The sequence below is a fragment of the Thermobia domestica genome, chromosome 8 (genome assembly GCF_964235325.1).
Source record: "Thermobia domestica chromosome 8, izTheDome1.hap1.1, whole genome shotgun sequence".
Classification (NCBI taxonomy): domain Eukaryota; kingdom Metazoa; phylum Arthropoda; class Insecta; order Zygentoma; family Lepismatidae; genus Thermobia; species Thermobia domestica.
In genome coordinates this window covers 254,013,442-254,030,435 of record NC_137461.1, presented here as the reverse complement: position 1 = coordinate 254,030,435, position 16,994 = coordinate 254,013,442, and the positions used below count along the sequence as shown (strand labels likewise).

The 16,994-nt window shown below is 34.8% G+C and overlaps 1 protein-coding gene across 1 annotated transcript in view; it reads right to left on the bottom strand.

The window, feature by feature from the left end:
* Positions 1–9,102, bottom strand: part of TfIIFbeta (transcription factor TFIIFbeta) — a 45,684-nt gene extending 36,582 nt beyond the window's left edge. Inside the window, exons 1-3 of the mRNA XM_081769643.1 lie at positions 8,962–9,102; positions 1,447–1,546; positions 120–199 (exon numbers count right to left, since the gene is read on the bottom strand). Of these exons, the coding sequence (XP_081625769.1) occupies positions 120–199; positions 1,447–1,521 (155 nt within the window). The 5' untranslated portion in view covers positions 1,522–1,546; positions 8,962–9,102. The remainder of the gene's footprint in view (positions 1–119; positions 200–1,446; positions 1,547–8,961) is intronic.
* Positions 9,103–16,994: the final 7,892 nt, after the last annotated feature.

The following is a 16,994-nucleotide window of genomic DNA, read 5'->3' as shown; positions in this document are numbered from 1 at the left end:
GCGCTGTTGTATATTCTCGTACCGGGCACTGATTTTCCACCGCATGCACTGCCAGTACCATCATATATTGCTTCTGGTAAAAAAGCATACAAAAGCCAAACATTAGACTACAAACTTACCGTGATTTCACTATTTTTAGTTTTCCTACTTCAATATTCCCGGGAGCTTTCTCCCACCGAGCAGCAATATATTTTGGGATCTGAAAAGAAACAAAAGAAATTAAACAGACACTATAACCCAAGATAAATACAGATTTTACAGTTGCGTTATAAAGAAAACTTTTCTTCCAATAATTTCAACAGTGACAAATAGACGTCTCTTTCCGGAATAAAACATAAAGGTAACAGAGAGCAAAGAGAAAAAATGAATTATATGTAAAAGTTGCAAATAAGGTATATAAATTATACCGAAATCAAGCATTCCGATAAAGAAAGAAAACTATAATAGTGTGATAACAGGAAGAGAAAAAATTATTCTCGTGAGATGTTCAAGACCTTTATTTAATATATAATAATCCCATGAGATTATGATAGGTATTCAATGTATTCAATTTATTTATTTATTCTGATTAGGAAAACTTCAAAAACTGTCCTTTCTGTGCTAGGCTTTGATCACATGAATACAATATCATCCAAACATTTCTTCCTATAACTGCAACCAAAGATCCAATAGTATACTGATCGATTTCGTACGACAGACGAAATTAGCTAGTACAGTTTGCTCAAATAGAGTGTACTCTTCTTATTGCTATTTGCTATTTATCTACTTGTTTATTCTGTCTTCCATGTTCTCAGAGAAAGGAAATTAGTCATACTGTCCCATCTTAAAAAGTCTTTCACATGCTCCCGTATTGATGTACTTCGCTTTAGCAAATAACGTTATTGACATAAACTAGATCAAGTATGTTTTCGGAGCCATAAATCACAATTTTAGAGTCATACTTCTGTTAAGAAATTTTAGGCCCATAAAATTTGGGTCCTGCTCATCACTACACAAAATAATGACGTCTTTATGTGAGTCGTCTAGTTCCAAAACGGCTCTTGTCCATTCATATCAAGTTCCAGAAAATCGAGAAAAACTGTGGGATCGATGCGTTTCATAGAACTGGAAATATCTGAGGATCTTCAAGTTTTTTACATGAATACACTGAAGTATTCCCAGTTCTACAAAACATGCAGATAATGCGTTTTTTCTAAGTTTTCTAGGATTTGCTGTAAATGGGCAAAAGCCGTTTTGGAACTGGACCACTCTTGTATTCTATTTCTCTTACAAACAAACTCAATGTATACTTTCATTAAAAAAAGTACCACCCACTTCACTCTAAGAAGCTTTGCACGCTCTTTCACATATAATGTAATATGTGAATAGTTGTGAGTGGATTTATTTTTATTTTTCATTTTATCGTTAATAAGACTATCGATCGGAAATTAGAAACGGCATACATACCTTAACTAGCCATATGCCTCTGCCACAGTTCGACAAATCAAGCTCACGATCCGGATGATGTGTTTCTTTGGACATGTTTGCTTTAGAGGAAATCTATGCCCTGAAAAAAGGAAGAAAATAATAATAATAATAATAATAATAATAATAATAATAATAATAATGTAAATAAATCCGACTTATCACACTATCCTAGAAGTTATTCGTTTCGTTTATAATCTGAGTTGAGGTATTTATGATTAAAAGTCGCAACTCAACAGCCAAATTGACTATTATCACTAAGTCTGTTATTAAAATCACAAATTGTATTAAAACACAAATAGCAGATGCACGAAGCCGAAATTGTCGTATAAAAGTAGACATTGTAAAATGTGGAAATTGATAACTGTGGAGGAGCACTGGCACCAGATCTATAACACTCATCGTCAAGATATAAAGTTCACAGAAACACACACACACAAAAAGTTAAGTAATATAACAATAAATAATTGTATCAAATAAAAGAGTAAAATCCTAGTACTTAACTGACCGCCATCTTGTGTGCCAAAGACACAAGTAACGTAATAGTCTGTTTTCTCCTTTTTTTTCTTCCCTCTCTAGAAGTTATTCAGAACAAGTTAAAATACAAAAGACAACAATCAACGAATTATATTAGCAGAGATAGTAGGAAAAAAAGAAAAAGCATGAAGACTGAATTATAATATATATGATTTAAAGAAATTTGTTTGAATACGTTATTATTATCAGAAGAAAACAGTATTAACACTAGGATATATATATAACAGAGCCAATAAAGATGAGGACTGAGATTTCAGGTCTTTATAAACATTTAGGAATGTTCAGTCATATTAAGATGATGACAAAAGTTAGGAAAAATACATCACACATTGATAGGAATCTGAGTTATATAAGAACGAAGAAATTTATCTTAAATTATCTTTATTTAGATGAAGGTAAACTTGATGGTAAGAACTGAAACTGTATTATGAAGAGTTTCATTCAAAAATGTAAGATTCATCAAGTTTGAACTTATTTGTTAATTCACATTAGGTATAAGCCCAGTAATACGATAGTGGGTCAATTGGACATGCATTTCAGTGTTAAATTTACATGAGCTAAGTCTGTAAAGTCATATTTTGACAGTTAAGGTTTCGTACATATATATATATATAAAGATGTTATGGTAGGGATGTTTGTTCACCAACGTATCATCATTTACGTTTTATTTAATGTTTTAGTTATGGATCAATAAATACTAAAGAGACACAGGATGAAAGCAGGACGTGCACTCGAAATCATTTAGCTGTAATAAATACAGTGGTGAAATCTCTCTTTAGCTGCCCGTCGGCTTAATAGTCCACCTTCCAAGAAATAATTCATCTTCGTTATCAGCTGCCCTCGATCTTCTGCAGCGCTTCAGTTGGCAAGCATCGTATATTGAGCAACCAATAGATTCGAGTGCAGTCGACATGATGTTCACTAAAATGTGGCATTAACTACTTATACAAGTAATCAGTTGAACAGTACAAAAGAAAATCACAGACCTTTTAAAGTAGATTTTTTATATTTTTAACTCTAAATGTGTTTTTCTTCGTTTAGTAAATGTGTTTATAAAATACAATAGTGTACTTCATTCAATATTGTACTCTCAATCGTATCTTTTCAGTTTTGTTTCATTTCCATCAACACACATACACATAACTAGAAATGGATAATTTCATGAAATTTCTAAAATTGAAATATTTCGTTGAAATATTTGATCTGAAATTTAGTTGGAATCAACCAGAAATTTAAAAAATGGATATGGCTTACCAGACAGTTTCTTACAGAGGAGATACAATCTTCCTATGAGTACAATCAGCACACTATTCATATTTTTATAACAATATGTGTACAAAACAATAACCCTTGTACTTATCTTAATGTGTAATTTATTATAACTAAATAACGACAAAAATTTTTTTTCATGGATGGATGTTTTTCTTTAACTTTGTTTTGCACTGCGCCCCTCTAGTGGGCTTTAAATTGTTAATTTATCTAAATGCGTACTTACGCTGAACACTGTGCTGTGCATAGTACACTAATCCACTAACTGTTAATGCTTTATTCGGATGCTGGGCACAATGATTAAATAGCGACAGAATGATTTTTTAATAGTTATACATCGGCATTAATATGTGAATGAATGCGATGATAAAAGAACTTACTACAACAAATACAACCCGGAGAAATCGTTCCAAAACAAGGAGCCCGGAGAAAAGGTGTTCAAACCCGGAGAGATGGCCACCCTAAATAGCTATCCAGCTAATGCTTCAAATTTCAATGTTTCAAAATCAACAACTAAAAATAAACATAGCTGCTCCATTAACATCTGAACTATCAATTCATTGTTAAAAAAAAAAGAAAAAATAGTTTATAGCATATCTTAATTTTATCATCCACCTGGTCCAAAAACGATGTCATTTGCCTTTGAAGAATGAGCTTCAATGGGCCAGATGGTGGAAGCATCTCCAACTCCACTCCGAGTTCAGTAGATAGCTTGGTAGTTGTTGTTGAACTGAACGGCTCCCTAATTCTGGGGCATTGGTATTCATTGCATGGGAAATAGATTGAGGCCCCACTGATGTACGTAATTTTGCAGTGACCGTATCACTAGTAGGATTTTCAACAATCTCTGCATTGCTGTTACCGGTTTCAGTCAGTTCCTGTTGGTGTAGTGGCTAGCTAGCTTGCTAGTGTCGTTGTGAATAGTGTAAAATCGGACGAAATGTTTTCCGTGTTTACTCGGGCAAAGTGTTGAGAGTTACTACAGGAATTGCAGAAATAAGTGAATAGCGTTACTAGGTTATGTTTATTATACTTATGAAGTTCCTGATAGTGAAATTCTTGTTGATGTTGGGATTTGAGCCATAAGCAACTGAGTAGCTACAAGGAATATGAGCAATAACTGGCTGAAGTTAGAGTAACAGAGAGTGTATTAAATGTAGTAGAATCGGGAAGATTTAGAATAATGTGCTACAATAAATAAGTTTGTAGAAAAGTGTTACTGAACCTGACAGGTTGCGAAAGCAAATATTTACCCTTGAAGGAGAGAGAGGAAAAAAAAAAAAATCCATTGTTTCTAACAAACATAAGTTCAATTGGCGTTTCAATTTGCAGTTACACAAACAGTAACCTTAGAACACCCATAACAATTTTGATCTCTCCTTGTCTTGCGAACGAAAAAGGAATGAAAACTGCGGCTAGTACGTACGTTTAGTTTTCTTTTTTTCTTTTTAACTTAAAAGTTTCTCCTTCCCTTTATCATTCGTATATTTCAAGTAATTTAAAAGATTTAATTGATGTGTGCTGTCCTGGGTTCGTTTCCCAGTATTCCTAATACCGCCATCCCTTTTTTGTATTCTTAAGTGTCTGAAATATTCGGTATTATTTCCTTAGGAATACAATAAAGATTAGTACTCACTTTATTTAAATTCGTTTTGGTTTATTATTAAAGTATATATATTTATATATAAGCTTAAGTTTTGAATTTTAACGTCCCTTTTCCGCATCGAAGCTATATGAGACAAGGATTTATAGTTTAAAGTGGAATTTGAACCACCATCTGCTTCCAGGTCTTCCTAATGGTCGTTTTCCGTTTGAATTTCAAGTTAAATCTTTGAAAACGTTCCTACTTCTTCCATTCTGCCTACGCGACCTGCTCACCTCAGCCTCCTGGACTTAATGACACTATTAATAACTGATAAACGCTATAAACTATGCAGTTCCTCGTTATGGTTTCTTCCATTCACCACTCTGTTTCTTTTGGGTCCGAATATAGTCGTCTCAAGATTTTATTCTCAGAACACTATATATATTCTTAGAACACTAAATCAATAATGAATAAATAAGTTGACCTCTGTTTCTACCTTCATGAAGATTCAAATATTTCTAGAAGGGAAAAGTTATATCAAACAGGAATGAAAATTTGTTCAAGGGGAAAATTTAGCCTAGTTCCATATCACAAGAAAATCCCTGGTACCCCGTGCGAATTCGCACACTGGGAAAAATAAAAGCATTAACCCTTTTAGTAATTTAATAGTATCTATGCACCCTAAAAAAAATGCTGATTTTATTCGATTCTTTGGTCTCTGGTGTCCGATATAAACGATGATCAATTGTCGACTTTTGAAACCGTCACTTCTCAACTGGGAAAATTAAAAACTGGGATGGCATTTAGTATCTCCCCCAAATCCATCTACTGCTCCGGAGCCGGTAATATGGCATAGTGTGAGCTGTTAGATCGACCTCGCTTATGCAAATATCCCCGTCACTGACGCGCCTGCCACTATGGAAATACAGTAGAGCGTCGATTATCCGAAGTAATTGGGGGACATGGGTGTTCGGAAAACTGGTTTGTTCGGATAATCGAACTGTACATGTTTATTTATGCCAAAAAGAAGTACTGTACAGTAAATTTATTCATAAAAAGAAGTGTGCTGATTGTTGAAACACAGCGACTGGCGGCTTGGCCGGTCAGCAGCGCCTTATGAAGGCCCCATTAGGAGCAATGTTCCGCCAGCGGTGGCTCAGTGCGGCGACTACTGTGGGAAACTTGGTTTGGGAGTGAGGGGGAAGATGGACGGTAGGGTGGGAGAGTAACAGGTGCGAGCGAGTACACAGTTCGGTTAAGCGGTCGTTCGGTTGACCGACGTTCGGATAATCGACGCTTTACTGTACTCCCTTGCTATCGTTCGGGCCCGCGTGCTGCGCTCCTGCTTTGACTCAGTTAGATAGCATTCGTGCTGATTAGTGGCCACCTAGCACAAGTTGGTTCGTATTTTATGCCACACGTCCACACTGTATTTATACGCATGACTACATCATCGTTACAAATAAAGAACTAATCACTAGCAATTGAGCCAGAGTCACTACCAAGTGATTTGGGGGAGAAACTAAATAATACCCAAAAACTGTAAGAAAAAAAAGGACGGAAAATCAAAATAAATAAATAAAAACTCTCACTGGGATTCAAGCAAGATTTAAAAATTGTGAATACTAACACAAAGGAGATACTTAACATGCGCGGCTATTGAAACAACTGTAAAATTCCCTTTCAACTGTATTAACGGCAAAGGAACTCCTTAGCAATCTTCTTTGTCTTTTACGATTTTTTTGGAGGGGGGGGGTGTCGAACCCGTACGACAAAGTTTTCTGCAATTGCTAAGGTACTATTTTGTCCTGAAAGCAATATTTCATTAAGTAACAAAATAAGTGGTGAATACTTCGAACATCTACTCCGACTCTCTCTCCTTAAAACGCACTGTTGCAAACTTCCTATATTAAGGGACTTAGAACAATTCAGGCGCTCAAATACTTTTGGAGAAGTGTACATAATAAATGAAGGGGAGTAACTTATTTCATTGTCTTTAGATTGTTCACATGCTTCTTCTATACCTGTTAATTTACACTTTATCACTGTTACCTTCAACTTTGCATGTGGTACCCATAAAGCCATAAAAGTAGAATAGACTGCAAGAGAATAAAATAATGTTAAGTTAAATTATGCTAAGTTAGGTGAGGTACAATTCCTACTTACGGATAGAACGTACAAAAATAGACGCCATTATTAGTTCACTTGCTCTGGTTACTATGATTTATTTACGTGATGGTTAACGTATTTGAATTACTTGTAAACGGAGTAGTGAATCAGAATATTGAACCGTGTTTGTCATAAAATATAAGGGTTCCGTGTAACATAATTATACACAGTTAACCTACCGGTATTTCAAATGGGTTAATTTTAGAGTTGCCCCTCCGTATTTTATAAAAATTATGAAAATTTACAGAAGAAATGGGGTAAGAAATGATGATTTGGAGTTTTTATGTGCTGTTTAGGTGTGCAAGTTTGGCAGTAAAGTTATGTTTAATACGATATGTAGAAGTGGGTACTATTTGCAAGACGCGAAAGGTTTCGATGATTTAGCAGCATGGTAGTCGTATATGATGGCGAATCGGTGAGTTGAATGTGATATTTCCGAAGTGAGTTTGGTAATAGTATACATGAGAACCCAATGATCTGCGTTTCTTCTGTGTTCTATCGCCGCTTCTACATGAAATACCATAAATTTTCTATGTAGTGCAATAGTAAGAAGTATCCTTGTGCACAAGACATGCGATACGCGTTAAATTACCCCCACCCACACAGCCATAGATAAAGTACAAGGGCACTACACATGCAGATATGAAGTACAGGTCGTTCTTTTTTTATTTTCGTATCAGTCGATAAGTAAATAAAAGTCGCTTTGTTTCCTCCTTTGAGTAAGTTCGTACATACTCAATGAATAATCCCTAAAAGTATGAGCGTCCTGCTCCTTCGGGAACTGATGCAGCTTCATGTACACCATATTCGTGAGTTTTAAAGAATTAAATAAGAATAATGAAGATAATCTATTAATTTTTTATGAAACCACGGATTACTGAATCTAAGTGATAATTGAAGCTTCTATGAGAGCCGCGTCTGGTCACTGTCCTAGTCTAACTGAAGTCTTACCAGGTAGCCTAACCTAACTTAAAACTAACCAAACGTAACCCGTCCTGAACTAACCTCCAACTTAACAATGTTTAATGTTTTAATTGCTTTTTTGTAGGTCTGAAACTGGAGGGGTAACTCTAAACTTACGCCTTTTAAATCAATAAACTTCAAAATAGTGCACCGTAGTAGACCTTAATACACTTCTGCTAATCTCACGCATTCGCCCCCTGAGGCTCCCATACTCCACAGTAGGCTCCAAAACAAATTCCGTCTGAAGTACGCATGGCGAAAATGACCGCTACTAGAACAATACGTTTTCAATACATTAAGATTTTTTTTAAACTACAAGAAACCATGTGTATAGTGAGCTATTTACAACCTACACGACCGTAAAATAGCTACACAATGTTTATTTTTGTAATCTTACGCCACTGATCCCTCTTAGAGAAAATTAAACCCATCAGAACTTGCATACACAAAAAATTAAATGCTTTACGTCCAACGTTATATTCTATAAACTGAATTGACTGATGATTAATTACGATTATGACCTGTAAGCTGACTTGACTGATTATTAATTAAATTAGCGTATGAAAGAATTGGCGAAAATGACGAAGTAGAAGAGAGAATCTACTCTTTCAGAAAGAACAAGGACACAATCTGGTAGAGAGTAGTGACTCTCCCAGTTCGGGTGAAAAAGAACTGGGGGGAGCGGGCTATACACAAGTCGACCTCGATTTTACAGTATGACTTAAATATTCAAGAACCAAACTCCTAATTCTAGCTATCTCAATTTTTATGTAGTTCACTTCACAATAATAATTGAAATATACAAAGTCGAAAGAATGTAAGCATATTGTTTCAATTTAGGAGAATCATAAACTACACTAGTGGAAGTTTAAAGCTGTTGTTCCTATTTCTGATGGAAATTACTCTCATACAAGATGACCACTTGTATATTACGTACTCCACTATTAATATAATTTTTTCAGATAACAACGTACCAGCACAGAGAAAATAACAAGAACAGGAAGAAAACAGAAGACTTAGAAAATACACGACAGCAGTACACAGTACTAATTCTTGCTTCTCGGAATATATATATATTCTCATTACTTGGATGATATCTTGTTTCTCTTCAGATAAAATTTTCTCAAGTAAAAAGAAACGGGCACATTCCATAACATTTTGCATATACATAACACAGAATTTCCTATTCAGTTATCTGTGTTCGGCATAGCAGTTACCATTGGCCACCAAAGGGTGTCTAGGGGGACGGACACCCCTAGCTCACGAAAATGTATATATAATATAGAAAACCACGTATACTAAATACAGATACCAGACGTAATATAGCAAACATGGAGATGTCCCCCTAGTAAACTTTCTTCTGGCGCCCCTGACAGTTACAATTACAATTTGCATTTTTTGGGTTGTGTTGCTGTACGCAGAATTTTGCAAAGATTTGTACAGAATGAGCCCCAAAAATGAATCTTAGATCTACTTGCTGCATACAATTGGCATCATTCCGTATTCGCTTCGCAAAATTTGTGGATGACGACGCAGTGCAAAAACTCCAATAAACTATAACCAGTATGCCGATTACTGAAAAAAAAAATGCGTTGCACTTACACGAACTGCTATTGAGTGAGGCCCAAACAGTCTACACTCAAAGAAACCTTACGAGCTGTTACTTTTTTATTCTTCGTTTAGTTAGTAATGTCGCTGACAGTTGAAAAAGCATGCATCTTAAGTCTTTAAGCCGTTTCCCTACTGAGCGGCACAACCATTTCCCCATAACCGACAGATGACGTACAAACATGGCAGTCATTATTTTAAGCGCACGAGTAATAAACTGAAATTCAATTGGAAATTCCGACTAGTAGCAATCAACGCCTGAGCGAAAGGAATTCATTTTCCGTAAGCAGTTAGTTCTGAAGTAGGCCTATTTTAAAGCGGAAGAAAACAATCAGTGGAAATGTCCATTCTTGTTTTGATTAAAGGTTTCTCAAAGTAAAATGCATGGAATATTAAATAGTTCTAAATTTATACATTAATTGATAATTTACTTGTTCCTACCAGACCTTTGAGTTGTTGCGAATTGCCTGTACGCTACTGACATCTGTTAGGAGTAAGTAGGAAACAGCCAGCTTGCGATTACAGTGGCAGCCTGACGGTGAAGCAGTGTTCCTAGATCGAGGGAAATTTTCCTAATCTAGAGAAATTTCGTAGGTAAATTTAGCAAAAAGAGAAACGTAAATTTTACGATAAAGCGTGAAAATTCAGGGAAATTCTCGCATTGGCTGACTTACCAATATAAATGCTTAAAATTTTCTTTCGTTCTTCAGAAATAAACCAATAGAATATAAATAGTTTGCGTGTGTGTGCATGCGTGTGTGTGCATGCGTGTGTCTGTTCAAAGTAGCTTAATTTACAATCATTATTGCCTGGATGTATTTGTGTGTAATTTTTCTTTAAAAAGTGAAGAAAAAGTAAACAAAAAAAGAAAATCAAATGAAATCTTGCAGTTTAACGTCCCACTATTATACCCTTTAGGCTAAGGGAGACGATTATTAAGGAAAGTGAATGGTGATGGAAGAATTAGTGGAATGAAAAATGGGAGTACCCTGAGAAAAACCACGGACACGATGTTGTCCACCACAAACTTACTTGGCTGGAGATGGAACCAGGAATCCCATAGGGCCTACTCTACCACTGAGCCACCGTGGCCCCAAGTAAAAATGGAAGCAAAAAGTAAATGAGTAAAACAAATGTGATTGGCATTTACTTTAATATAGCTCAGGGGTAAAAGTGGATCTGAAAAGGTGGGGGGATGGTAGGTAGCGAAATGGCGTCACGCCGTTCCGCCTGCCTACCTTTGCCCATTGTATTTTTTAAGAAACTGGGGGACGCCGTACATATTTTTTTCGAGGTGGGGTACGGCGTCCCCCTTACTTTTACCCCTGATTTAGCTAAATTAAGCTTATCACATAACTTCTGTCTTAGGAATTGGGCACTCAACAAACCAGGGAAAACTTGGGAAGAAAAGAAAAATTTTGCGTCATCTGAGGGAAATGTTTTAAAAGAAATATATGAATACTGCGGTAAAGCAGCGTTGCCAGATGTATGGTCTTTTGATAGAAACACGGTAATTTGATTTTTGCGTACTTTATACGGTCTGGCTCCCTGGATTATGTACGATCTTACTGAAAGCTAGTAGTAATATTTTATTTTTAAACACTTCTGTATTGTTTTCTATTCTCCCAATGACAACTGGTTCATAACTCACCGCAACCCTTGTAGTGTTGCTTTGAGCGCTGACTTCACTGTTCAGTAAAATAAATGTAGGACTTACTGAAAGTGAAAAACGGAAATAAAGTTATCACTTCTACAGTATACCCACATGTGTTTAAGCCAGTAATTATACAATATAACGGATCCACATATGATAGTTCGATACAATCACAAAATAATTAAAATAAGGGATGTCAACTTGCTTTCTGTATTGTTCTAACATAAAGTTGCATGCAATAGAAAGTGGCATCCCCTTAGAGGATGCAGATGATAATTTCAGTTTTAATGATTGGCAAGTTGATGAGAATTTTTTTAAATGCTATTTTCCCATGCTGCAAACTGATATTAATTTTATATTTTAAAACAACTGGCGTAATATTACATTATTTTTACTACTTAACCGTGCTTAACTTCAAAGCAATACAATAAAATATCTGGATACAGTAAAAAACAAAATAAAAAATAATAGTGCGCGTTTAAAAAGTAGAATAATCCTATAAAAATCTTAGTGTACGGTCATACGGAGGGTTAGACGGCCTATTCACATCTTGCATACGGTTTTCGCGTTTTGTGGTTATTCCTTTTGCAATACCTCTATATAGAGAAGAAAAAGTCGTGACTGACTGATTAATGAATGTCCAGGCCAAATCGCTTAAGCTAGAAACTTAAAACTTGGACACGTCATAGAATTTCTCACGTAAAGTCCCACTCGGCGGGAAAAGGGGGTTAAAGAGAGGTCGCAATTATTACCTTAAAATATTGATATATCTGAATGTTAGGGAAATAAATGATTAGACATGTGTTTCAGCGTAATTTGATATTGGCATAGGGAAGAAAATGAGGTGAGAAGAAGAAAAAGTAGGATTTACAATTATTATATTAAGATGTCCATATCTCGAAATCTCTGAAGCAATGCTTAAAGTGACATCAGATGAGGTGGCGGTATGGAACAAATATGACGATATATATATATATATATATATATATATATATATATATATATATATATATATATATATATATATATATATAGCGAGAGAGAGAGAGAGAGAGAGAACTAATATGTAAATGTTTCACGTTCCACTATCATCAGTGGCGTATATACTGGTTTGCTAGCTTGGGCTACCACTAACCCTTCATAACACCTGTACATTATTATTATTATTATTATTATTATTATTATTATTATTATTATTATTATTATTAATAATAATAATAATAATAATAATAATAATAATAATAATAGCTCTTCCTCTTTGGAATAATGAGTACTTGCTAGGGAGCCTAGTTTACTTCCAGTTACACCCATGCTTTGGATAGATTGTAACACTACTCACCAGAGTAAATGGGAGTTGTGCTAGCAATGAAGAACTTTGAAAGAGGCGATTAGTAAATGAAGGAGGCTCAGTCTGTAAGAACCTTCGCATCGTAACGCAAATAATGGAACAAGTAATTATAAAGCTCTGCCAATTCTCGCAAAATACTGTCAAACACAAAATTTGAGTTGCGTTTAAGCAAACCATTACGGAACGAGGCTCCAGGGACCCCAAAATGCGCTGTCATTACTCGTATAACTTTCTTTTACTCTTCGCTCATGCCCAAAAAACCGATTTCTCTAGAGGCAACTCGTCCTACCTGGCAGGCCGTTCATACTCTGCGGATGTAGATGGAGCGAAGGTGAATGCGCTCATAGCTACACGATTCTTGCAGCAGAGAGGAAAATTTCTGAAACATACTTTGACCTCACCCCCGCCATCCCTCTTATGGAGGAAAACTTCCCTTTGGTTTGGGGAAAGAAGTGAATTTCTTCGGCTGTGTCACCAATTTGTCATTCAGTCGTGTGGTCTTGGCGAGTGAAGATCGTAGACTACCTAGAATGGTTAATCAGTCGGTGCATAGCGAAGCCCGTGAAATAATTAAATGTAGCAATCCTGTCCGCATCCAACAAATGAAGGATCTCGGATACATCAACTTGTCTTTCCTCTTTCGAGGGAGGTACGGGAAAGCACATACTATTGACAGCAGCACCAGAAGGTTCACACTCGAAATTAAAAGGCTCTAGTTCCGGCAAGGAACTGAATTTCCCTTCTCTAAACTGAATGAACTTAAAAACTTTTGAATATCAAAATATAAAAGTGTAAAAGGTAAAAAAACGGCTTTCAAGGCTTAGGCTTTCTATTGTTGAACTAGACTTTAGACTTCTGTATGTAAACGATTGTTGAGCAATAGTGATTACGAAATGAGGAAAGAAGCAGAGGCGGTATGCTTTCGTAAAAATTTTGTTTGGCCATATCGGTGATCTAAATGTGGAAGAACACGAATGGTACGTTTACTTAAACATCGTATTTACAATAACATAGTGATCCAACGCGACCTTTAAGTGGATTAAAACAAGAAAACACATATATGTTCATATGTTTTTTCGTCTCGTTTGCAAGGCTTTGTAGGCAATCTCGTCTCGTCTCTAGTATCTAATACTTAATGATTCTTTCCAATTTAATTTCCATTTTCAAAAACTTCTTCTGGTCTGGTCTCGGGTTCAACATTAATTTTCTTATATAGTTGTAAACACAGAACTCCAGCCAAAATGAAAAGAATAATTTTGAATTTAAAAAAGAGTCCTGTCAATATCAGAGACGGATCCAAGTTAAACATTTTAGGCGGGCAGTACGGTAGTTAGAATTGTTTGAGGGGGGATGGAATCGCCCTCACAAATGTTGAAAAAAAATCAAGAGCACAAATTCTGCCATTGAATAGGGTGATAGGGAACTATTATTAACTTTTCAAAGCAGCAGCAACGAAATCTTTGATAGTACAAACATAGTTGTTGACTCAATGCTAACATCGTACTATATGTAAAATCTTTTTGTTTCTACATGCAAATTACAATTTAAATATGTTATTTTTACCGGTATGCCATACCGGCCGATTTTCTAACTTTCGGATGCATAACCGGCTCATACCGGCTCACTTTAAGGACTGCTCTGAAGGTTAGAGAAATGAAATTCGTTATTTGGACTTCTTATTTAAGATAACTAAACACATGTTTAGCCGGGTTTTTTTAATATTTGCCTAGAAGGAAAGAAAAAATCGGATTGGAAAAAAGAGTGGTAATTGCAGTTGTTAAAATAAGATTGCCATATCTTGAAACCCGTTAAGGTTATAGATATGAAATTTCGTATTTGTCTCTTATATATATTTTTACTTATATATTATATTATATTATATTATATATATTATATTTTACTTATATATTTTATACTTATATATATATATATATATATATATATATATATATATATATATATATATATATATATATATATATATATATATATATATATATATATATATAATTTTTTACAACTTTAAAATCAGGATGACAACATTGAAAATTGTTTACGGCGGGACCGAAATGGTTAGAGGGTTCAATGAGTTGAGTTGATTTTGAGGTTTAAGGTCCCTTTCAACAGCGAGGCTATATGAGACGGGACCTACTGATTAATGTGGAATTCGAACCACATGAACTCCTGCCGGGGATCGAACTCGGGTCTTCCATGCAAAATTCGCGTATTGCTAACCGCTTACCCAGAGGGTTCAAGGTAGATCCTCAGATTATTAAACTTTTTCCAACATTGGGAAAACCCGTTTGGGCCTTAGATACTTGAAAATTGGTATTTAGGTTTTTAATTTAAAATAATTAAAGATGTGTTTCAGCGTTCTTTGATATTTGATCTAGGAAGGAAGAATACGATGTCCATATCTCTGAATCTCTGAGTGTTAGAGGCAGTGGCGTATTTACGATTTTGTTTCGGGAGGGGCTTTGCTAACTTTCGGGGGGGGACTTTGCCTGGAAATGTGAAAATTCTGCAAGATATTTCATTTACTTTACTATACTAAGTAAGATTTCGGGGAGGGCTTAAGCCCGGAAGCCACCCCCCTAAATACGCCACTGGTTAGAGGCATAAAGTGTGGTACTTAACGTTAGATCCTTTATTTAAAGTAATTAAAGATGTTTCAGAATTTTTTGATATTATCCCTGGAAGGGAAGAAAAAGGCTGATTGAAAACAAGAATGGGGTTTCAATTGTCAAAATGAGATGGCCATGTCTGGAAATCAGTTAGAATATATAGAAATGAGATTTTGTCTAGACTTTTCAATTTAAATAATTGAAGACATGTTCCATTATCGTACAAAGGAAGATGAAAGGTGGGAAGAAAAAAAAACGCGGTCCAATCGTTAAAATAAGATGACCATATCTCGAAATTTCTTAAGGTTGGGGACATGAAAATTAATATTTTAAGCTTTTTTATTTAGCACAATTAAAGTTGTATTTCAGCGTTTTTAATTTTTTCCCTTAGAAGGAAAGAAAAAACCGGTAAGAAAACTTGATAGAGGTTGTAATTGTTAAAATAACATGTATACTCATGTCCAAAATGATTGTCGCATATATATAACTTTCTTCTTGTAAGTATATTATTGATAATGATTTTTCAGGGTACTTTTAATATTGATACTATATGTATAATCAGGAAATGTATATTTGTTGTAAATTTCATAGGAAAAGAATTATAAATACAAAAATTAGAGTGATTAAAACAAAATGCTGCTAAATGGACAAGAAAGTTCTATTGTTTTCATTTACTGCTCTTTTGACATGAAATTTGCCACATACATATCTTTGCCGATTATCCACATACTAACATTATAAGAAATACCGTACGAAATCGATATCAAATTATATTCCTACAACAACATATTTATAGACATGCGACAATAATTTTGGACATGAGTGTACATATCTCGAAATTTCTTAAGATTAGAGACATGTATTAGGGATATGAGACGTACGAAGCTGTAGGTCGTGCAAATGCGGTTTTTTGGGGGCAAAGTCCCCAGCTAGCTGAGGGCTAGTAAGGATATATTTACGAATAGGAGTATCGAATTAAAAAAAAAAAAATAAGAAAAGATAGAGAATTACGTTTAAATATATGAAAGAAGTATGTCATGACAACTTAATGTTAAGAAGATTAAACTTTGTAGATATAAATCCATAATTGAAAGTAATTGAACATTTGCCCATGACTTTTAGGAAATACCAATTCTAAGGGGACGAAAGAGACAATTTCTATAATAATTTAATTTTTCACTTTCTATTCATAAAATAGCAAAAGTGAGAAAGAGGTTGAAACGTTGTAAAATGAACATTTTAACATGGCGCTTGGACTGACTTCTGTTTTCATTGAAATTCGCATCATAACGGACTTGAGCCACGCTATTATTATTATTATTATTATTATTATTATTATTATTATTATTATTATTATTATTGTTATTATTATTATTATTATTATTATTATTATTATTATTTTCGCATCCATTCTAAGGAAGCTGATAAATCAAGGCTCAAATATATCTTTCACATATCTTCCATAAACCTGTTCTTCCCGTGCTAAGAACGGGTGTTTTAGTTAGTTCATTTATATGGGAAAATATTCTTATCTTTGCGTTTAAATGAACGAGAATTTTAATGGTTAGTTTTTCTTCCACGTATTCAGATCTATTTAAATGTTCTTTAATTTGGTTTGCCAAAACTCCTTTATACAGGGTGTTTCAGTGAAAAAGCCGTGATTTTAAAGTGCAACAACGTATTTTATGGATGACCATAGTAAGAAAAATTTACATGGCATGATAAGTGAAAGACTCAAGTTTAATGTAACACATGTTCAAAGTGTCCACCCTG